We start from the raw sequence: 24,587 nt of genomic DNA, 5'->3' as shown, positions 1-24,587 counted from the left end.
TTTTTCAGACACCAGCAAAATGAAGGCGGCCCTGCTTTTCCTCTGCATTATAGGAATCACTTGTGCCTTTTCCGTGAGTAAAAATAACAATATTTTATCTTGGCTGGGACATATTGTATTGTGGATATTAATTTTAATGTCCATTCATTGTGTCATTACTATAAGGATTGGGTTCTGGATCCTTTGGCTGCTAGTTTGTTCAGGGTTGCATCATGCGCCCGTCCCCACAGCTATCAACAAGCTCAAACTCAACCCTGACAAGACGGAGTGGCTGTGGGTTTTGCCTCCCAAGGACAATTCCATCTGTCCGCCCATCACCCTGGGGGGGGGATTACTGACCCCCTCATAGAGGGTCTGCAACTTGGGTGTCCTCCTCGATCCACAGCTAAAATTAGAGCACCATCTTTCAGCTGTGGCGAGGGGGGCATTTGCCCAGGTTCGCCTGGTGCACCAGTTGCGGTCCTACTTGAATCAGGACTCACTGCTCACAGTCGCTCATGCCCTCATCACCTCGAGGTTCGACTACTGCAATGCTCTTTACATGGGGCGACCTTTGAAAAGTGTTCGGAAACTTCAGATCGTGCAGAATGCGGCCCCGAGAGCTATTGTGGGATTACCTAGTTTTGCCCACCTCTCTCCAACAGTCCGTGGCCTTCACTGGCTGCCGATTAGTTTCCGGTCGCAATTCAAAGTGTTGGTAATGACCTATAAAGCCCTACAAGGCATCGGACCAGAATACCTCCAGGACCGTCTTCTGCCGCATGAATCCAGAGGCCAATAAGGTCCCACAGAGTTGGCCTTCTCCGGGGCCCATCAACTAAACAATGTCGTCTGGCGGGCCAAGGGGAAGAGCCTTCTTTGTGGCGGCCCCGGCCCTCTGGAATCAACTCCCCCCAGAGATCAGCACTGCCCCCACCCACCTTGTCTTTCGTAAATTGCTTAAGACCCACCTGTATCGCCAGGCATGGGGGAATTGAGATACCTCCCCCAAGCTTATATAGTTTTATGTATGGTATGCTTGTCTTAATACCTTCAAGGGACCCTATAGGAATTGTTATATGGAAGATTGGATGGATGGGTGGATGAATGGATGGTGTTGTGGTTGGCTCTGGGCCAGCTCCTGCCCCAAGGACTGTGGGGGTGGAATGTGGGTGAATCTTCGCAGTGTCAGAGGCCAGTGTTACTGCCCACTGTGAAATGGGATCCACAGAGGGGGTCATGGCAGACAGCCCATTAGGGAGCAATTCATCCCCCTCCTTATCTTCGCTGGACTCAGATGAAGAAGCATTTATTGACATAGGCAGGCGCAGGGCAATGAATAGAAAAGAGAAGCTATGTAGGTATTACAAGAGATAATGTTGCTTGGCGGGCCCCAGGGGAAGAGCCTTCTCTGTGGCGGCCCTGGGCCTCTGGAATCAACTCCCCCCAGAGATTAGAACGGGCCCCACCCTCCTTGTCTTTCGCAAATTACTCAAGACCCACCTTTGTCGCCAGGCATGGGGGAGTTAGGATATTCCTTCCCCTAGGCCATTACAAGTTATGCATGGTATGTTTGTGTGTATGTTTGGTTTTTATAATAAGGGTTTTTAGTTGTTTTATTAAATTGGATTGTTACATGTTGTTTTTTATCATTGTTGTATGCCGCCCCGAGTCTGCGGAGAGGGGCGGCATACAAATCCAAATAATAATAATAATAATAATAATAATAATAATAATAATAATAATAATAGAGTTCACCTGTGGTTGGGTGTGGGTCAACTAATTAGGGCTGCTGTTAAATGGCCAGCGAGCCGGCTTCTGAGTGTGGAAGATTATCTATACGGAGAAAGAGGAAGTGGTTTTCGTGTCAAGGACTCTCTTTGCATCGATCCCAGGACTTTGAAATTAACCCATAGTCAAGTGTGGGAGTTGCCAACAGTTGAAGAAGGGTAGCTTTGATGTTTTCACAGCTGCTTGCTAATTGCTTTGTATTTGTTTATTGCTTTTCACTGCCTTCAAGTCTGTTACTTTGAAAGTGTGCCCTTTGACTGCAAAAGGGATGTTTTGCTTTTCTTTTCATGTTAGCAAAAACTTCAGAAGAGAAGGTTTTAGGGGTAGTGATTTCTGACAGTCTGAAAATGGGTGAACAGTGCAGTCAGGCGGTAGGGAAAGCAAGTAGGATGCTTGGCTGCATAGCTAGAGGTATAACAAGCAGGAAGAGGGAGATTATGATCCCGCTATATAGAGCACTGGTGAGACCCCATTTGGAATACTGTGTCCAGTTCTGGAGACCTCACCTACAAAAAGATATTGACAAAATTGAACGGGTCCAAAGACGGGCTACAAGAATGGTGGAAGGTCTTAAGCATACAACGTATCAGGAAAGACTTCATGAACTCAATCTGTATAGTCTGCAGGACAGAAGGAAAAGGGGGGACATGATCGAAACATTTAAATATGTTAAAAGGTTAAATAAGGTCCAGGAGGGAAGTGTTTTTAATAGGAAAGTGAACACAAGAACAAGGGGACACAATCTGAAGTTGGTTGGGGGAAAGATCAAAAGCAACATGAGAAAATATTATTTTACTGAAAGAGTAGTAGATCCTTGGAACAAACTTCCAGCAGACGTGGTAGATAAATCCACAGTAACTGAATTTAAACATGCCTGGGATAAACATATATCCATCCTAAGATAAAATACAGGAAATAGTATAAGGGCAGACTAGATGGACCATGAGGTCTTTTTCTGCCGTCAGACTTCTATGTTTCTATGTTGTTGCCCTATATTTAGGTTATAGCTGAATGATCATGATAAAGCGATGGAGTGTAATTATTCATACTCCCAAAAAGTAGTGATCATATCTTCTTCTTCTACGGTAAAGGAAGAAATCCTATTCATTCCTGCAACTGAATTTTTTGTCAGTTAGCTATGCCATCTAGTGGGAAATAGTATGAAAAAGAATTGTATATATTGTTAATATCAGTCTCTTGCCAGATCGCATAATATGGAATAGCATTCAATAAATATTAATATTTCATCAGGAAATTGCACAACTCTTGATTAGCAACCTTTCCTTATATTCAAAGCTATCTGCTATATAACATAAGTACAAATTAGCATCCTAACACTTCCTTGGAATTTTACAGCAGTCGCTCATTATTTTGGGGCATCTGACTTAAGCTATGATAAGCATACACAACAAATGAATATATTTAGACTGTAAGACTTTTCTCCATCAGTTCATTTTAAGGTATGTGCAAAGTGGATCAATTCAGAAACAACTTGGGAACAAATGGATGAATTTTGCACGTTCTGTCTCAACTTCATTACCATGCTTACCGTGTTTTCCCGAAAATAAGACAGCGTCTTATATTAATTTTTGCTCCCAAAGATGTGCTACGTCTTACTTTCAGCCGATGTCTTATTTTTTTTCAATTAATTGTATCCTGTATCCTGCTGCAGCAAAAATGCATCCAAACACGCAGCTGCATGTTGCATGAGTATTGGATGTGTTTTAAAACTAATTGATGCAGCGTTTGGGGATGCAATTTATGGACAGCAGTGTTATATATGTTCTGTTCAGGAACGTTTTATTTATTTATTTTTTTTATATATTTTTTTTGTCCAATACACAATACATATTGAAGAGAATAGACATGAAGTATTAGATAGAAAGAGAAGATATAAAAATAGAAGAGAAGATATATGAGGGAAGAAAAGATATATGAGATATGAGATAAGGAGAGACAATTGGACAGGGGACGAAAGGCAGGCTAGTGCACTTATGCACGCCCCTTACTGACCTCTAAGGAACCTGGAGAGGTCAATCGTGGAGAGTCTAAGGGAGAAATGTTGGGGGTTAGGGGTTGACACTACTGAGCCCGGTAATGAGTTCCACGCTTTGACAACTCGATTGCTAAAGTCATATTTTTTACAGTCAAGCTTGGAGCGATTAATATTAAGTTTGAATTTGTTGCGTGCTCTTGTGTTGTTGCTGTTGAAGCTGAAGTAGTCATTGACAGGCAGGACGTTGCAGCATATGATTTTGTGGGCAATACTTAGATCATTGCTAAATAAAAGGTCTCCTATGTCTTAATTTCAGGTGATGCCTCATATTAGGCAATTCTATGAAACCTCTCCTATGTCTTACTTTCGGGGGTGACTTATTTTCGGGGAAACAGGGTAGTATGGGTGAACAATAATTCTGTTTTAGAGATTTTATTCAGTTCCCAAACTCTCCTGGAAGAGCAAAAATAATCCTGCTTGAAATAGTCCAGTTAAAAGAGTCTGTCTCATATAAAGTAAAATCATATACTTCTAAATAATAATAATAATAATAATAATAATAATAATAATAATAATGGGTTTTTTGGGGGAAGACTACATTTCAGGAGACAAATATAGAGACTGACACCAAGATTAAGTTGGCAATACAATAAAAATAAAATCCCTCCCTTTCTAAAGTTCTCTCTTCTTTTATTGTAGGCAAAACACTTCCGAAGAAGATTTAAGTCAGACGATTCAGAAGAAAATGCTGTATGTTGGCACCATCCTTGGATTTGTTATTTTGCTACTAAGCCTAGCAATTCTGCTCCCACCCTTTAGATTTAACTATTAAAATGCCTTTCTTTTATTCTGGCAGGTGTTCAAGAACAGAAACAGGCATTTTCTTTATAGATATCCTTACTTCTACCCACCTATGAAAAGATTCCAGGTAAATACAATTTTTTTTTGAATATTTTTTTATTAATTTTTCTTTATGACACACAAAACAAACAACATTTAACATTTAAAGGAGCTGCCATTGCTCCACTAAGCATAGAAGTCTTACTAATACAGAAAAAAAAGACTAATTGTGATTTAGATCAATACAGAAAAATAACTCATAATATACTACTGTAATTTAACATCTACTTCTGTGTTTCCATTTTAACAATATAATTAAAATAATTAAAATAAGACAAAAACCCTTATCCTTAAAATTTCTTAATATAAAACTATACTATAACATCTACTTCAACATTTTTGTTATGATTAAAATAATTAAGATCAATTAATAAGGTTAATAACTTATCCATAAAATTTCAGTATCGTATTTGTTCAGTGAACACAAGAACAAGGGGACACGATCTGAGGTTAGTTGGGGGAAAGATCAGAAATAATGTGAGAAAATATTATTTTACTGAAAGAGTAGTAGATGCTTGGAACAAACTTCCAGCAGATGTGGTTGGTCAATCCACAGGAACTGAATTTAAATATGCCTGGGAAAAACATATATCCATCCTAAGATAAAATACAAGAAATAGTATAAAGGCAGACTAGATGGACCGTGAGGTCTTTTTCTGCCGTCAATCTTCTATGTTTCTATGTTTCTATGGTTCTAATATTTTATAGTGTTTCTTTCTTCCATTGTTAAGGAGACAAGTGGGATGACAAAAGACATCCATAAAGCAGTGGTTTCTCATGGCCAAGTTGGGAGTGATGCAGGGGCCTGTTAATTATATGTTTTCAGACATGGGTCATGTAAGCAACTAAAAATTGTCTTCTGGGAATGTTTCCCCAACAGAACAGTGGTTTGGCATCTGTGTTAGAGACAACAGAGGTATTTTTATATTGATCCATGGCTTTGCAATCCTGGACCCCTTATTGTGTCTCTTTCTTGCTTGTCTTATTATTCCTTATGGATAATACAAAGATTAACCCTGAACCTCAATCGTTTCCTTAAAAGCCTGGAAGAGATTGAAGTCGTGGCCTCTTCAGCCCCATATTTTCCCCGTAGAAACTTTTTCAATACATTACAAAATACCTTCTGTTTGTGTTACAATAAAAAACAGTATCTCATTTGTTAGACATGTATAATCCCAAAAATAAATTTCCAATTCCAAATTATTTACTTTCGGTACATATCAAACTCCCAAACCTCAACCTCTAGTTTTGTCTTCGAGTCTTCGGAGAGGGGCGGCATACAAATCTAATAAATTATTATTATTATTATTATTATTATTATTATTATTATTATTATTTGTCATCTAGATCAGAGGTCCCCAACCTTTTTTGCACCAGGGACCGGCTTTAAGCTAGACCAGTTTTCCATGGCCCGGTGGGGGGGGGGAGCTAGCTGTCAGCGGCGCCGTAAAAGGGGCGATCAAGAGAGGAATGGGTGAATGAATGGACGGAGGGTGGGAAGGAAGGAAGGAAAGAGGGAAGGGACAGGAACAAAAGAAGGGTGCAAAGGAAGCAAGGAAAGGTGTGAAAGGGGAGAGTAAGAGAGGAAGGAGTGAAAGAAGGGAATGAGGGAGGAAAGAAGGGAGGAAGGAAAAGGAAAGCAAGAAATGGAGGGAGGAAAGGAAGGAAAGAAAGAAAGAAAGAAAGAAAGAAAGAAAGGGGGAAGGGACAGGAACAGAGGAAGGAAGCAAGGAAACTTATGAAAGGGGAGAGTAAGGGAAGAAGGTAGGAAGGAGAAAGAAAAGAAGAAATAGAGGAAGGGAAGGTAAAAGAGAGAAAGAAAAAGAGCAAGAAAGAAAGCAAGAAAGAGAAAGAAAGAAAGGCAACTTCAAAGAAAGGCTCACTGAGCATCTCTCACTCTCACTCTCTTTCTATCCCTCTTTCTTTCTTTCTCTTCCTTTCTCTCTCTCCTCTTCCTTTATCTCCTCTCTCTCTCCCTCTCTCTTTCTCTCCCCCCTCTCTCCCCCTTTCCCTCTCTCCCTCTCTTGCTATCTCTCCCCCCTCTCCCTCTCTCTTTCTCCCTCTCCCTCTTTCTCTCTCTCCCCCTCTCTCTTTCTCTCTCTCTCCCCCTCTTTCTCTCTCTTCTTCTCACTTTCTCTCTCTTGTTTTCTTTCTGTCTCTTTTGCTTTCTCTCTCTCTCACTCTTTCTTGTTTTCTTTCTCACGCTCTTTCTCTCTTTTGTTCTCTCTCTTGCTATCTCTTTCTCTCCCCCCCCTTTCTCACTCTCTCTTTCTCACTTTCTCTCTATCTTGCTGTCTGTTGCTCTCACTCACTCTCGTTCTCTCTCCGTTCTTCTCAGCGATGACGCGCGCACGCCCTGCCCGCCTCACCTTTGCGAGAGCACTTTCGCCCCGGGCTCTCAGCAAGGGGGTTTGCAGGAGAGGCGGGGCCGGCGAAGGTGATATTGAATGTCGGGGGAGAACGGGCGGTTGCGTGCGCTCCCTATCTCCCTGCTAGCCCACTCGGAATATTCAAAATAAGAAAAGCCTTCGCCGGCAAAGGTTTTTCTTATTTTGAATATTCCGAGTGGGCTAGCAGGGAGATAGGGAGCGCGCGCAACCGCCCGTTCTCCCCCGACATTCAATATCACTTTCGCCGGCCTCCGCTGAGGAAAGCCTTTGCCGGCATTTCCTCTCGGCGTCAAGGAGGCGCAGCGGCGGGCGGAGAGAGGGAAGGGGGGGCAGAGGCGTCCCTCCTGGCCTTGGCGGGCCGCCCAACCCTCCCCACCTCCTGCAAACGCGGCGGGCGGCGGGGGGAGAGCGAGGAGCCGGTTCCGGCGGGCGCGGGGCTTGGCTGGCTGGCGGGGGGAGCGCCGCTGGTGGTGCGGAAAGGCCGAGGGGGCCCTGGCGCCGCGGACCGGCTGAAAAGCCCCAACGGCCCGGTCCCGGTCCGCGGACCGGCGGTTGGGGACCTCTGATCTAGATGACAAATAATAATAATTCGCTGGCTGGGGAATTCTGGGAGTTGAAGTCCAAATATCTTCAAGTGGCCAAGGTTGGGAAACACTGATCTAGATAATCAATTGTCTTCTAATTAAATTCAACATTAACTTCCTTTTTGACAATGTCAACTCATTATACTTATCTATATAAGCCGTCGTGCCTTCTTCCACTTCTTATACATTTTCTTTAAAAACAAAAAGCCTCATATAACCTTCTCCTAATTAATAAAAATAAAGAAATATAAAAAAAGACAAATCCACATACCTACTATTAAATTAAAATTGACATAATCTAAGGTGGCTTATTCAGAGAGCCACAAAGCTGCTAAGCCACGTTTAAGATGGAAAAATTGCCTTTCAAAAAAGGCCTCTTTAGTAAAATAAGCTAGCAGTTTATACGATGCTATCGACACTGAGCTGCAGGGTTTCAAACGGGAATCCTTTAAAAAATTGGAGACGAAAGGATTACTGTGGAATTCAGAGATTCTACAATTAAATCTGTTCCCCCATAAAAATCACCCCTCCCAAATTCCCATAAACACCAGGCCTTCTATAGATAGTGTGGCAAGCCATTAATTGATCACCAAGCTTGACACTTGCTTTGCTGGTAAGAAGGTAATAAAGAAGGCACCCTGCAATAAATCATAAATACGCCAAGCATCTAAAATTTGATCATGTGACCCTGCAATAGTCGCAAGTGTAAAAAATGGTCATAAGTCACTTTTCTCAGTGCCGTTGTAACGATAACGATAACGTTAACTATAACTATAACGATAACGATAATTTATTAGATTTGTATGCCGCCCCTCTCCAAAGACTTGGGGCGGTTCACAACAACATTCACTCTTCCACTCGAAACAGAATTCCCTACGAGACTAGACTTTCAATCCTGGGCCTAGAAAGCCTAGAACTAAGACGCCTTAAACAAGATCTAAGTATTGCCCACAAGATGATATGCAGCAATGTCCTGCCTGTCGGTGACTACTTCAGCTTCAACCACAACAACACAAGAGCACACAACAGATTTAAACTTAATATTAACCGCTCCAAACTTGACTGTAAAAAATATGACTTCAGTAACCGAGTTGTCGAAGCGTGGAACTCATTACCGGACTCCATAGTGTCATCCCCAAACCCCCAACAATTTACCCTTAGATTATCTATGGTTGACCTCTCCAGATTCCTAAGAGGTCAGTAAGGGGCGAGTACAAGTGCACTAGAGTGCCTTTCGTCCCCTGTCCTATTGCTCACCTATATCTCCTATACCTTTCTTCTATTCCTATATCTCTTCTTCTATTCTTTCATTGATATGTTCTATTCCTATATCTTGTATTCTATTCTTTCTTAGATATATTTTACTATGAGTATCTCCTCTATAACCTTCATCATGTATTTTACTGTGTGTGTGTGTGTGTGTGTGTGTATATATATATATATATATATATATATATATATATATGTGTGTGTGTGTGTGTGTGTGTGTGTGTGTACCCAATAAATCCCTCATTGTGTATTGGACAAAATAAATAAATAAAATAACATAAATAGTGTACGAATCCAATTATTAAAAAAATACATTTTAAAACCCTTATACTAAAATAATCACAAATAATCAGAACTTAACATAATCACAAAGAATCATAACTTCGAACAGTCACTAAATGAACTGCAAGTCAACGACTACCTATATTCCCGTATTGACTCTATTTTATTTTTCTGAACCCAGCAACAAAACATCTGAAGTCCTGGAAAAGCTACAAAGACTTGAGTGTCACTATATAGATAGGGGAGAAGCAAACGTTGATGGCTTTTCTGTAAATAAGCGTTCACATTGTTTGGAAGCAAATGTCTTAGAATTGTCTCTCTTTTTAGTTTAACAGTGACTCATCTGAAGAAGGTTTTGGTGGCAACAGCTCAGAGGAGGAAGAGGAAGAAGAAGGGGTAAGGAATCTGTCTGGTTTTATGCAAACCAAAACCAAGGAGTATTGTTTTTAAAACTCTATGCTCTGCAAATACTTATGGTGAAGATTAGCAACTAACCACAAGTTTCTATTCTGGTTTGATGTTGTATTTTTTTAAAGTTTAAGTCATCTAAACAAGCAGCAACCTTTCAGATACAGTAAAAGCTCTCAGAATGGAAGCCTTTCTATTTTTGTCATGACTTGCAAGGAACAAAATTTTCGATGGGCCACCAAAAATGAAGAGGATTTTTACCAAATACAGTGGTGCTTCTACCTACAAACGCCTCTACTTACAAACTTTTCTACATAAGTGTGTTCAAGATTTTTTTTGCCTCTTCTCAAGAAACATTTTCCACTTACAAACCTGAATCTCCGAAACTGTATCCCCTGGGAGGAAACAGTGCCGGAAAAGACAAGGAGAAGCCTCCGTGGGGCCTCTCTAGGAATCTCCTGGGAGGAAACAGGGCCGGAAAAGGCAGGGAGAAGCCTCCGTGGGGCCTCTCTAGGAATCTCCTGGGAGGAAACAGGGCCGGAAAAGGCAGGGAGAAGCCTCCGTGGGGCCTCTCTAGGAATCTCCTGGGAGGAAATAGGGCCGGAAAAGGCAGGGAGAAGCCTCCGTGGGGCCTCTCTAGGAATCTCCTGGGAGGAAACAGGGCCGGAAAAGGCAGGGAGAAGCTTCCATGGGGCCTCTCTAGGAATCTCCTGGGAGGAAACAGGGCCTCCACCCTCCCTGTGGTTTCCCCAATTGCAAACATTATTTGTTTTTTAAATTGATTCCTATGGGAAAAATGGCTTCTTCTCTCAAGCTTTTATACTTAAGAACCTGGTTATGGAACGAATTAAGTTCGTAAGTAGAGGCACCACTGTATGGGATAAATGGTTGGATAAGAAGAAGAAAGTAAAATAATACAAGTAGTGTTCTGGTCTCCGGCTAAAGCCACTGATAATTGGAATAAAGGATTGCTAAATGCATATACTGTATTTGTAAAACACCACATCATCTTTATTTTTCTTTCCACGTTGAATCTTCTCGGCTAATCTCTTATCTTAAAATCAATGGAGCAATAGGTAGTCCAATTCTGAGTTTTCAACACCTTCAGATACATGATTCCACGGAGCTATTGTCTTTCTCAGATCCATATCAGTGGTTCTATTCCAGGCAATGTCCTGCCTTGACATAGGCAGAACTTCAACAACATTTAAATAAATAGTCCTAGAACTGCTGTTATATGGAGGTCATGGAGACCTCTGGTAGCTATCCAAATAGTTTGCTACACCCTGCAATTTTGCAAGTCCTTTCAATTGAGAGGAAAAATATCTTCAATTTTTCTCAGTATCGCATTTCGACTTATTTTTAAGCATTTTAAACATTAAGGACAGCTACAGTGGCATAAATATTTAGGCTGGTCTGACCAGCAGTGTGCTAGAAAAAATATTGCAAAACATGACATTCTGCCAATTTTGTAGAAAGATATCATCAGAGTTCAGGGCAACTGTCCGAGTGCTTGAGATTCAAATTCATCCAGGGTATCTTTCAAACATCAGGTCATGGATTGATGGAATTTATACCATGTGTCCTACAGTACATCCCTCCAAAACTACAATTAAGTATTAATACAAGCTTTGGGGAGTAGTTTGAAATTGCCAATTAAAATTGGAATGCTGCCATTCTTATTTATAAGGGCAGGGATTCTGCAGGGCAACTTTGGTAAATATTCTGTTTTCCACACCAATTATGATCATCACAGCTCACATTAGAGAACCATCTTTCAGCTGTGGCGAGGGGGGCGTTTGCCCAGGTTCGCCTGGTGCACCAGTTGCGGCCCTATCTGGACCGGGATTCACTGCTCACAGTCATTCATGCCCTCATCACCTCGAGGTTCGACTACTGTAATGCTCTCTACATGGGGCTACCTTTGAAAAGTGTTCGGAAACTTCAGATCGTGCAGAACGCAGCTGCGAGAGCAATCATGGGCTTCCCCAGGTATGCCCATGTTACACCAACACTCCCCAGTCTGCATTGGTTGCCGATCAGTTTCCGATCACAATTCAAAGTGTTGGTTATGACCTTTAAAGCCCTTCATGGCACTGGACCAGAATATCTCCGGGACCGCCTTCTGCCGCACGAATCCCAGCGACCGATTAGGTCCCACAGAGTGGGCCTTCTCCAGGTCCCATCAACTAAACAATGTCGGTTGGCGGGCCCCAGGGGAAGAGCCTTCTCTGTGGTGGCCCCGACTCTCTGGAACCAACTCCCCCCAGAGATTAGAACTGCCCCTACTCTCCTTGCCTTTCGTAAGCTCCTTAAAACCCACCTTTGTCGTCAGGCATGGGGGAACTGAGACATCTCTCCCGGGCATATACAATTTATGCATGGTATGTTTGTATGTATGTTTGCTTAGTAAATGGGTTTTTAAAAATATTTTAAACTATAATTTAGATTTGTCATGAATTGTTTTATTTTGTTGTGAGCCGCCCCGAGTCTGCGGAGAGGGGCGGCATACAAATCTAAATAATAAATAAATAAATAAATAAACAAACAAACAAACAAATAAATAAATAAATAAATAAATAAGCACCAAAAACATCAGAAAACCATTGTTAATTGCCTTTTTTAGAAACTTGTAACTTAACTGTTGAGCCAGTTATCCAGGGACTAAGATTTGTATGATAGGATCTTTTGTACATATCAGTAGATAAGAATTCCAGATGTTTGACATACGGGAAAAATGATCCATCAACCCAGTCACCCCCATCTCAGCCATGAATGGGATTTGTTCTTTTGAGATCTGTGAATGGACTGTATTCTAATTTTAGGAAAGGCATCAAGCCCCATTTTTACCTTTAGATTCAAATATCCATTGTCATTTAGTGTCTGGAGTGGATTTGAGATGACGGGATTGTTTCAAGTTGGGGTATGTCCTCCTTTGTATCGGTAGTCACGGCGGCACAGTAGGGTAGTTCCGCTGCCTGCCGGCTGCCTGCAATTTGGCAGTTCAAATCTCACCAGGTTCAAGACCGACTCAACCTTCCATCCCTCCGAGGTGGGTAAAATGAGGACCCAGATTGTTGGGGGCAAGGATTTACAGGCCGACTCTGTAAACCACTTAGCGAGGACTTTAAAGCACTGTAAAGCAGTATATAAGTCTAAGTGCTATTGCTATTTATAGGCATTGCAGGCGTGAAAATATTGATAGTAAATCTGATAATTAAAATGTTTTCATTTGCATATCTTTTGAAATAATATGCACTGCCATACTCGTATTACTCGCCCCGAGTGTCTGTGGAGAGGGGCGCCATACAAATCTAATAAATAATAATAATAATAATAATAATAATAATAATAATAATTGTTTAACACCCCAGGGACAGTCCAATGAAGAAAATGAAGGTGGAAAGGTAAGCGAAGAGACTACAGTGGCTCCCACTACAGCTGCAACTGGAGATACGACGACTGATGGAAATGTCGAACTTCCCACAGAGGTGAGCCACTTATGGGAATTTGGAATAACCAAAATCAGGTAAAAACAGTGTCATGGTCAAAGAGCTGTAAAACAAGCAGGTAGGCAGGTAGATATAGGAGGAAGCTGGGCTTCAGAATGCATCATCAGCTGACACCTTTTTGGGTAGACAATAGAATTTGGTGTTGCTAAAAAGTACCTGAAAATTCTTTTTGGTTAATTTGCCTCCATATAGATGCCAGTAGTAGAAGACCCTCTTCAGAAACCTGGGAAAGAAGCCGGTGATAAGAAGGTAGACAATGCTCCCAAAAAAGGCGCAAAGGAAGAAGACAGTGATGAAAACGAGGAAGAGGAGAATGAAGAGGAAGAAGAGGAGAAAGTAGATGAAAATGGGAGCGGTGCTAATGCCACCAGCACAAACAGCACCCTAGAAGAAACTGGGAATGGTGGTGAGGAGGAAGAAGAGGAAGAAAACGAAGCTACCACCATCCGTCTAACCACCTTGGTCACCACTGTCAACCCCACTGAAAGTACCACAGGTGAACAGGCGCAAGATCAGACCAGCCCTGCAGACACTACCACTGAAAATCCATGGGTGAACGATGGCACCACCACAAACGTTTATGAACATGGATATGAAGACCAAACTGATTATTATGCCAGTGAGAATGGCTACCCACGAGGAGATACTTTTAGAACATACGAGGATGAGTATAGTTACTACAAAGGGCATGGCTATGATGTATATGGCCAAGATTACTACTATAATCAGTGAAAAAAAAATTTAACCCTTCCTTGACATGTTGATTATATATTTTTTGCATGTCAATTCTTCACAAAATCTACTCAGGAAAATGCATCACAATAGAATGGTGCTTGTAAAGTTGACGCCTGATATCTCGTATTAGTGCTCACCATGAAAATATGCTGTTTTAAAAGATTTGTCTTTGATCAATATTCATGTACCCACCATGGATTTGTAAAATGATTTGTTTTAAAAGAAATAATCACATTGGCGATGAATATTATTTTGTTGCGGAACATGAGTTTTTCTTTGGATGGTGCTGAACTTGACTTGTTCCATATTATCCACTTCTTTTTCAGATGAAAATATTATCTTTCAGATAATGTTGTATAAAAGATATGGCCCATTCTTATATTTATATTAAAGCTGAGCTTTGAGATACACCAACCAGATTAACTCCAAATAAACATAATAAACTAAGTTAAACTTATCAGACTAATTTCATTTCGTTCTGGTTATTTTGTACTGATAAAGATTATAATTATGTTTACATTAGTTACAGATGAAAAATAAATTCACTCCTACTACTACATTGCATTGAACTCTCAGACTACCACCTATAGTGTATCTAAATGACATCCCCATTCAAATATGGACTCTGGTTCAAATATGCTTAAACAGTATGATCTCATGCTACCCGTGGAAAACTCAAATCATGGTCCCTAGCATATTTTTAAAACTAAGACTAGTTCTACAAAAGGAGGATGGTGGCTGAGTATATCCAAATATTTAATATGTTTCCCATAATATTTTTGGCATATTCTGTTCTGCCGGCGTGTCCCAACCACCCGTAATTACAGGGTAATTAGTCCAAAAAGACACACACCACACGATAGAAGGAAAACCAAAAGTCTTTATCAACAGAAAAGCAGAAAAAACTCCCCCTTTAAATGTCAAAGGGATTTTCTGGTACACACAAGGCACAGATTAAATGCAATCCAATTTCTCACCCAATAACTGGGAAATTGAATCCAATTCCAAAAATCCAGATATTCCACACACAGGGAACAGGGAAACAACAAACCACAATCTTGACGAACTATGAATCAGATAAACGTCCACGAGGCTAAACCAGCCCGCTGCTCTTTTTATCTGTAGCACTAATTACAGCAGCCCCCCCCAACCACAGGTGGCCTCACTTATCTCCTGTAATAATCCTTCAGTTGTTCTCTCCTATGCATCACTCTACGCATGCGTGGGTCCGTCATAGGTTCTTGTTCAGAATCCAGGGATGATAAGGATGATTGATCTCCTCCTGGGCTGTCTGCCAAACTCCCCTCTTCCCTTCCACTCACGCTTCCTTCGTCAGAGGAGACTTCGTCAGGAGATTCTATCGGGAGCAAAACAGGCCTGTGGCATGTGGATGTTTCCCCCACATCCACCTCCACATTCCTTGGGGCAGGAGCTGGGCCAGAGCCAACCAAACATATTCATACTCTCTTTGATCACAGATCTGAACGAGGTCAACTCAACGTCATTTCATGAAAAATGTCCGAAACCAGACAGTTCGGGTTGAGCAATAATAAAACATTCTAAAAGTTCAAAATATATAGATGTAATGTTATAGCTTACACAACTTATTAACTGTCCCTTATGAACCACAAGGGATACAGTAGTTTCTTTTAAAGATTCATTAGGCAACACTGTTTTAAAAATTATGTTTAAAAATTCTTGAAAACTTGCGCAGACACACTTATACAAGATAGGGGTGGGTTCTGGATTTTCCTGCTGTGCACAGTGGCACAGCAGGGGGGGGGGGCGCACACTCATGTGCAGTGCTTAAAAAATCTGTGCATGTGCAGAAGCTAAAAACAAGATGGCGCTGCCTATGGCGCCGCCAAGAGAGCTCAGCGGCCTGGGTCGCTGCTTGTTCCAATGACCCAGGCCACCAAGTTACAACCAGTTCTATAGAACCAATCCAAACTGTGAGGAACCCACCTCTGATACAACATTTGGACCTGGCTTTTATGTTCTGGTCACTGCTCTTCTTAGACTTTGTCTAAGACTATACCAGTCTGGTAGAATATAGAAAACTGAATATAGAGACCACTGTCTTATATTGTCATATAATTAGTTCATTAGCGCTGAATGAATTACTTGGGCGCTAATTAGTTCAGTGATAGTGAACTGTTTTTCCCTCGGGTGCTCATCTTTCTGTGCAAATTGGGGGCTCTGGGGTGGAGCTCCATTTTCGCTACCCCACTGTGGTCCCCCCCGGGTCTGGTCAGTAGCCCACCCCTGAAAAGGGTGCATGTTATACTCCCAAAAATATGGTAATTGCTCCTTCCTCCTCCTTCCTCCCACCCCCATAACAACAACCCTTTGAGGTGAGAGAAGGTGACTGGTCTAAAGTCATGATGCAGGCTTGACTTTTTTAACTGGCATCCAAGATATTGACAAAATTGAACGGATCCAAAGACGGGCTACAAGAATGGTGGAAGGTCTTAAGCATAAAACGTATCAGGAAAGACTTCATGAACTCCATCTGTATAGTCTGGAGGACAGAAGGAAAAGGGGGGACATGATCGAAACATTGAAATATGTTCAAGGGTTAAATAAGGTCCAGGAGGGGAGTGTTTTTAATAGAAAAGTGAACCCAAGAACAAGGGGATAAAATCTGAAGTTAGTTGGGGGAAAGATCCAAAGCAATGTGAGAAAATATTATTTTACTGAAAGAGTAGTAGATGCTTGGAACAAACTTCCAGCAGACATGGTTGGTAAATCCACAGTGACTGAATATTAAACATGCCTGGGATAAACATATATCCCCCCTAAGATAAAATACAGGAAATAGTATAAGGGCAGACTAGATGGACCATGAGGTCTTTTTCTGCCGTCAATCTTCTATGTTTCTATGTTTCTATCCTTCTCAGCTCTTTTAAACATAACTCTGCCACAATATTAAATTCTACCCCAAATTTCTTGTTTTTCCCACAATAAAACCTCTCTTTTTTTGACAATAAAGCCTCTTCAGCTCTACAATAGATATTTATAACCCACCTGTTGTTTATTCAACCAGCTGGAACATTAGGTGGTTGCCTTCCACCACAAAACCATTTTGAGGTTAAAAATTGACCCTCCCCCAGTTATCTGTGGGCAAGTCCTAAAAGTAGCCAGATTGAGAATAATTTAAATTTCAACAAGGTGTGCAAACAACTGCAAACAACTGCTGGAGATATCTGGTCTTCAGAAAGAGAGGACAGAGGAGGTAACGCCTTTGTTTCTACTGCCCTGCAAAAAGCTGCTATTTCTTCTGGTTAGGTGGAGAGCAATTTGTCTTTTTGAACCTGCAAATGTATGACTATCTTGAATGCTGATTAAAAGGAACTTGAACTAGGCATTAGAATAGAATAGAATAGAATAGAATGGAATGGAATGGAATGGAATGGAGTGGATTGGAGTGGAGTGGAGTGGAGTGGAGTAGGGTAGGGTAGGGTAGGGTAGGGTAGGGTTGGGTAGGGTAGGGTAGGGTAGAGTAGAGTAGAATAGAATAGAATTCTTTATTGGCCAAGTGTGATTGGACACACAAGGAATTTGTCTTTGGTGCAGATGCTCTCAGTGTACATGAAAGATACATTTGTTAAGAATCATGAGGTACAACGAGGGGTGGGCTACGCAGTGGGGTAGCAAAAATGGAGCTCCACCCCAGAGCCCCCAATTTGCATTGAAAGCTGCTGAAAGAAAATTCAGGGCGTCCTGTATAAGCCTCGCCCACAGTGTGGTAGTTAAAACTTTGGAAGCCCTTCACTGGGAGGGACACTTAATGGTTGTCATAGGGGTCAAATAAGCAATGAAGAAACAATCAATATTAATAAAAATCTTCGGATACAAGCAACAAGTTACAGTCATACAGTCCTAAGTGGGAGGAAAATGATGATAGGAATGATGAGAAAAAACTAGTAGAAATAGAAGTGCAGATTTAGTAAATAAATAGTTTGACAGTGTTGAGGGAATTATTTGTTTAGCAGAGTGATGGCATTTGGGGGGAAAACTCTTCTTGTGTCTAGTTGTCTTGGTGTGCAGTGCTCTGTAGTGATGTTTTGAGGGTGGGAGATGAAACAGTTTATGTCCAGGATGTGAGGGGTCAGTAAATATTTTTACAGCCCCCTTTTTGACTTATGCAGTATATAGGTCCTCGATGGAAGGCAGTTTGGCAGCAATTGTTTTTTCTACAGTTCTGATTATCCTCTGAAGTCTGTGTCGGTCCTGTTGGGTTGCAGAACCAAACCAGATAGTTACTGTATAGAGGTGCAGATGACAGACTCAATAATTCCACTGTAGAACTGTATCAGCAGCTGCTTGGGCAATTAACCTAATTAAATTACTCAGATTGGTTAAATTTTACTTGAAGGAACTGAATTGCCTTTAAAACAAATGTCACTTTTTAGATCATAACTTTCCTCTTAACACAACTATGCAGATTAGACTATAATTATCACCGAGTCCAAGATGATATTAATTGTGTTTATTAAAAATGAAGGGATTTGAACTCCAGAGCATAAGGGGTATGTTGCAAATGGGTTAATTAGAAGGATAAATAGAAGAATAAAAAGAATCTGGGCAAATGTTTTACTCTTTATAGTATTATATAATTGTTCATAATCATCTATCAACATTTCATAAATCATTTGTTGTATTGGTTAATTGTTGTATTTAGGGTTTGGGAAAAGATATTTTGAACTAACTGCTGGTGTAATGAATCTAGCTGCTTCTGGTTATGTATTTATTTTATTATTGATATGATTTATATTGGAGGGATTAGTTTTTCATTCACTTAAAGTATATTAACATTTTGCTAATATATGTTCAAATGAACAATTAGGAGATGTACCTTAAGAGGGCAGGTTTTACGAGATTAGGTATACAATCCTTAATGGGCATATTAAAAATAATTCCCTATAGTGTGAGTAATATTTACTATGAAATTAGTATGTACAGGATTGTAGTCTGAATAATTTCCTTCTTCAACAATTCTGCAATTTTATTTACTTATTTATCTATTTTATCATTAATTAATTAATTCATTCAATTTCTATAGTCATCCAACTCAATCAAGTAACTAAAGTGGGTGTTTTATTTGTTTATTTGTTTATCACGTTTTAGAAACTGCCCATCCTATGCACAGAGCAACTCTGGGTAGTGTAAGTAAGATATAAAAACATAAAATCTGTCTGTCTGTCTGTCTATCTATCTGTATTATGAAAGGGGGAAGTTATGCACTTTTAGTAATTATTATTTATTATTGCAGCTATGCAATTGCAATTAGGCAATTTTGTGGATCCAAATAATCTGCAGAAGGCTATTTTATGTCCTTGACATTTTAGATTATAACTCCCCCTGTTAGCTATGCTGGCTGACATGGATGGATATTGAAAATCACTGGGTTTTGGAAGATAACGGACTGCTGAGTCCCAAACCAGACACATATTTCTGTCAAATATTCTTGAGTTATATACCTTATGCATGGTATATACCAATTTTGTGCATGGCTACCTTCGTATCCAAAGCATACAACTGCCCTGATAATCTAAATCCAACCCAGGGAGTAAGAAATCTTACTTTCAATCTACATCAGATAGGATACTAACTGCCATAAAACAAACCATAACTCAATCATATAATTTACAGCAATTTTTGTGATATGGAACAGTTATGTCCATATGGATAACTATGGCTTAATATGCTGTTGTGAACACAGTAATTGGAGATAGGGATGTACTGTATGTGTCAAATCCCTATTTATTTATGGAAAATATCAGCTGTTCTTTAGAAAGCCTTGGCGTCTTCACCATGCACAGATTAAAAGTTGGAAAGACAAAAATCTCCCATCAGATAACATGATAATAAACTAATGGATTGTGCTGAAATGACCAAGCTCTCATATGTATTACAAAATAAACAAGAGAGAGATTATTTTACTATCTGGAAAAACCTTTATGAATGGTTAGAAATCAGAAGAAATAAATAAATAAGTAAACAATTAGAGAAACAACCGATAACTGTACGTAATATATTTAATGTAAATAATTGTAAATAGAGTTTTTAGATTGAAAAGTACAAAGATTCAAATTTATAGCCTCTTCTTTTGGAGCTATCAGAAATGTAAATGTAATCTATGAAGATAATGATAATGTAACCGTTTCTTGTATGTTTATAGTGGTTTTCTTTTAGGGTTTTTTGGTTCTTTATATATTTTGTATGTTTTTGTATTGTTAATAAAAAAGGTTATAAAACAAAAAGTTGGAAGGACCTACAAATGCAAAAAAAAAAAAAAGGAATTGAAGATGTAAGAAATCAATGAATACATGCTGAAATCTATTCTATTCTATTCTACTCTACTCTATTCTACTCTATTCTGTACTTGTAGATTCCACTTGCCTTACTGAGTCAGTTTATCAAAAGAAGAAATTCCATGCTAATGATACTTAAACATAAAAATAAAAACAACTTGGAGCTAGCTAGCTGACGAACATGAAACAGTAAACAGTATTGTGTTGTTCTGCTTTGTCCTTAGAGAATTCTTAACATGAAAGCTGTCCTGCTGTATTTTTGCTTGTGTAGCCTCGCTTGGGCACAGCCAGTAAGTATTCGTAATTTTAAGTTGCATTCTTAAGCATATGTCTGAAGAATTTGTGTGGTTTATATGCAATAGGCTTCTTTAGATCTATATACTCCAAACACTGTCTACGAACTAAGATTCCTGTGTCCATCTATGCCAACTCTGCCATTTTAAGTACTGTAATGTAATATATCTGAAGGAATAATATTTGTGAAATGATTAGGAACTAAGACATCTTCCCCAGGCCTATATAGTTTATGTATGGTATGTTGTGTGCATGTTTTTTAAATTATGGGTTTTTAACTTTGTAATATTAGATTTGTGTTGTATATTGTTTTCTATTGCTGCTGTGAGCTGCCCCGAGTCTGCGGAGAGGGGCGGCATACAAATTTAATAAATAATAATAATAATAATAATAATAATAATAATAATAATAATAATTAGGGAAAGAATGGAAAACACCCAGAATCTTGCACATAGGTAGTGATGGTGGATAGAGGGAATTATCCATTCCTTCTTTGAAGCAAGAATATTTACAGGAAAACCATTTCAGCATGTTGAAAAAAAGAGAAACCTTCTAAAAAAGAGAGAGAGAGGAAGGAAGAAAGATCTGATTTGCAAATGTGTCCTTTAGGTGCATTTTCTCAGCCAAAAATCAATCCATATCAAAATTCAATTTTCATTCTGATTCTGTCCAATTTTTTCTCCTTTTCAAACCCACTTTTGAAGCACATTCTTTGAAGCAAGAATATTTACAGGAAATAAATATTTGTGCAAATTTCCTCCAAAATTTGTGCACTTTGTCTTTAACACAGAACATGAAATTGTTGACTTTGGTGGTGAATGATTTGTCATTCTGGGTCTCTTCTATTTTCTTCCAGGAGCTTCAGACCCATTACAGTAAAGGAAAGCAGAAATGTGTTGGGGAACATAAGGTATGTTTAACTATCAATGTGATTCCTAGAGAGGCACCACGGAGGCCAGGGCCACCATCAGGAATTTTGGGGCCCCATACAGCCTAAGTGTCTGGGCCCCCCGCCATTTAAAAACTATTTTAAGTCGCCAAGCCACTCCATCCCCCGGGGATCATTTCCCGCTTCACGCCAAGCGAGGCGGTCCCATAGGCCAGTGTTTCCCAACCTTGGCAACTTGAAGATATCTGGACTTTAACTCCCAGAATTCCCCAGCCAGCGAATGCCGGCTGGGGAATTCTGGGAGTTGAAGTCCAGATATCTTCAAGTTGTCAAGGTTGGGAAGCACTGCCATAGGCTATTTCAGGAACTGGGTTAAGCCGATTGTGTGGACTCATCCAGGAGAAAGAAAGAAGCGGGAGTGACAAGGGAAAGAAAGATCCTGGCATCGGTCAGGCGGAGCGAGGCTTATTTACGGCTCCTTGGCACTTCTCCCTTCTTGTTGACAAAACCATGTGCTTTCTAGCGAGGGGAGAGGGGAGGGGGATCCCACACCCAGCAGCCACCGGAGAGGAGCTGGAAAGGACGAGGGGAGAGAAAAAGCAGGGTACCAGCAGTCAGGCGGGTGTCTTGAGGGGGCACTCCCATCTGGAAGGAAGGGAAGAAAGGCGAGGGCGAGCTATGAAGGAAGGAAGGAAGGAAGGAAGGAATGGTAAAAGGGGCGATCAAGAGAGGAATAGGTGAATGAATGGACAGAGGGTGGGAAGGAAGGAAGGAAAGAGGGAAGAGACAGGAACAGAGGAAGGGTGCAAAGGAAGCAAGGAAAGGTGTGAAAGGGGAGAGTAAGAGAGGAAGGAGTGAAAGAAGGGAGGGAGGGAGGAAAGAAGGGAGGAAGGAGAAGGAAAGCAAGAAATGGAGGGAGGGAAGGAAGGAAGGAAAGAAAGAAAGAAAGGGGGAAGGGACAGGAACAGAGGAAGGAAGCAAGGAAACTTATGAAAGGGGAGAGTAAGAGAGGAAGGACTGAAGGAAGGGAGGGAGGGAAGAAGGTAGGAAGGAGAAAGAAAAGAAGAAATAGAGGAAGGGAAGGTAAAAGAGAGAAAGAGAAAGAGCAAGAAAGAGAAGGAAAGAAAGAAAGAAAGAAAGAAAGAAAGAGAATGAAAGAGAAATAAAAAGAGAGAGGGGGAATGAAAGAAATGGAAGGAGGGAAGGAAGGAGAGAAAGCAAGAGAAAGAAAGAAAGCAAGATAAAGAAAAAAGAATGAAAGAGCAAGAGAGAAATAGAGAAAGAAAGAAAAAGAAACGAAAGAAGTTGTGATTTTGACTATGCCGGCTCCTTCCCTCCCCCGCTCCCCACAAACCACCTACCCCTCTACTGCAAGAGGGAAGCGCCCGAGGCGCCGGGTTCTTCCCTTTCTCCCTCGCCTGCATCCTTGCCGCGGTGACTCACCAGGAGAAGGCTGGAGACTCACGCAGCTCCTCGGGGGGCCTTGCGGAAGGCGGCGGCGGAAGACCCCATGGCCGGCGCTGGATGTGAGGAAGGATGCTTTCTGCGCGGGCGGAGGCCGAGAGCTGAAAAGGGCACGCCTTGCCCACCCTCGCCGGAAGAGCTGCCCATCTAGCAGTCCCGCTGCCCCATTGCTCGGCAGGGGATGATGGGCAAGGGACGCCTCGGGGAAGGAGGGCAGGGCGGGAAGGGAAGGAGGGGGCTGGTGGGGGTTTAGGAAAAGGGAGCCCGCCGGGCACGAGGGAACGCTGGCCGCACGGGGCTCCGAGGCCAGCCTTGCAGCTCCTCGGCGGGAGGAGCCAAAAGCCACCGGGAGAGGACTGGGCTCAGCAGGAGAAGCGCCGCCCCCCCCATTATTCAATTTTCCCGGGCCCGGTACGCCCCTCCCAGTAATACCCGTCTATCGGCGGCCCTGACGGAGGCTTCTCCCCACCTTTTCGGCCCGGTTTCCTCCCAGGAGATTCTTAGAGAGGCCCCAGGGAGGCTTCTCCCCACCTTTTCTGGCCCTGTTTCCTCCCAGGAGATTCCTAGAGACCCCACAGAGGCTTCTCCCCACCTTTTCTGGCCCTGTTTTCTCCCAGGAGATTCCTAGAGAGACCCCACGGAGGCTTCTCCCCACCTTTTCCGGTTACAGTTTTAAAGGCTCGGGTTTGTAAGTGGAAAATGGTTCTTGAGAAGAGGCAAAAAAATCTTGAACACCCGGTTCTTATCTAGAAAAGTTCGCAAGTAGAGGCTAATATCTGTTTATACTATTATCAATTTAATTTAATTTTCTTTGATTTTCTTCTGTACTTACTATTGTGTTTTCTTTTGTAAAAAGTGAAAATTTAATTTAAAAATTTTTTTTAAAGAAAAAAAAGATTTAAAAAATGATTCTGACTCTTGATTTTTCTTGTCTACAGATAACAGTCAAAAGTCGTCATTCCAAGCATGGGTTTTACATATTCAATTATATGTATTCCTCTTCAAAGCCAAACAATCAAACACAGGTTAAGGTAAAAAATATTTTTTTTCTTTGCGCATTTTTTTTCTTTATCTCTATCACTGCATTTGTGCCAAGGCTGTATAATTCCATTCAAGAATTTCTAGGTAATGTAGATCAGTGTTTCCCAACCTTGGTAACTTGAAGATATTTGGACTTCAACTCCCAGAATTCCCCAGCCACCATTAAAACAAATAAAAACAAATTTTAAATATTTTAAAAATATTTACAAATATTTCCCAGGAAATATCTCGAGATAGTAATTTCACCACTCCCTTAGTCCTTATCTTAGCCTTAATGATTCATAATGTCTTTATTCATTGTTAACAACAAGCCAGATAATGGCATTCTCTTGCCGAAATAATCAATTTTGTTTTACTTTTTTTTTTTTCACTTTTTGGGGAAATGCAACTTAGAAGGAAGACAATGTGCATATTTCCAATCCTATTCCTCATCCCGTGCTGGACTTCAGCGATCTGGTTGACAATCCTACTGAAATTGAACAAGGGACAAATGACGAGCAACAGAATTTAACCGAAATAGGACATGACAGCTTGGAAAGAACTCCTGAAAACAATCAGGATTTGATTGGACATCATGGGAACATTAGAAAGTGGGATTTGGACCAGCGTCCATTAGAGTTTTTTGAAGATAAAAGAAGGAATGAGTTTTCTACTGGTGAAATAGAAGGAAGTGGGCACCATTTCCCTGATCAAATTGACTTCCATAATACTGTGACTGCTGGTAATAAGGACCACG

The 24,587-nt window shown here is 40.9% G+C and overlaps 1 protein-coding gene across 1 annotated transcript; it reads left to right on the top strand.

Annotated features, from left to right (window-relative positions):
• The first annotated feature begins 19 nt into the window (after nucleotides 1–19).
• Nucleotides 20–13,843, top strand: IBSP (integrin binding sialoprotein). The gene is made up of 6 exons (XM_070756696.1): nucleotides 20–73; nucleotides 4,466–4,516; nucleotides 4,623–4,694; nucleotides 9,519–9,587; nucleotides 12,974–13,090; nucleotides 13,304–13,843. Exons 1-6 carry the CDS (start codon nucleotides 20–22, stop codon nucleotides 13,841–13,843), a joined length of 903 nt encoding a protein of 300 aa, XP_070612797.1.
• Nucleotides 13,844–24,587: the final 10,744 nt, after the last annotated feature.

This window comes from Erythrolamprus reginae, chromosome 7 (genome assembly GCF_031021105.1).
Source record: "Erythrolamprus reginae isolate rEryReg1 chromosome 7, rEryReg1.hap1, whole genome shotgun sequence".
Classification (NCBI taxonomy): domain Eukaryota; kingdom Metazoa; phylum Chordata; class Lepidosauria; order Squamata; family Dipsadidae; genus Erythrolamprus; species Erythrolamprus reginae.
The sequence above is the reverse complement of the archived record's forward strand: the minus strand, read 5'-3'. Positions and strand labels throughout refer to the sequence as shown.

Coding starts and splice junctions, on each gene's coding strand:
- IBSP (XM_070756696.1), top strand. CDS start 20: ATGAAGGCGGCCCTGCTTTTCCTCTGCATTATAGGAATCACTTGTGCC. Junction 4,517..4,622: donor ACGATTCAGAAGAAAATGCT/GTATGTTGGCAC, acceptor TTATTCTGGCAG/GTGTTCAAGAACAGAAACAG. Junction 4,695..9,518: donor CACCTATGAAAAGATTCCAG/GTAAATACAATT, acceptor CTCTCTTTTTAG/TTTAACAGTGACTCATCTGA.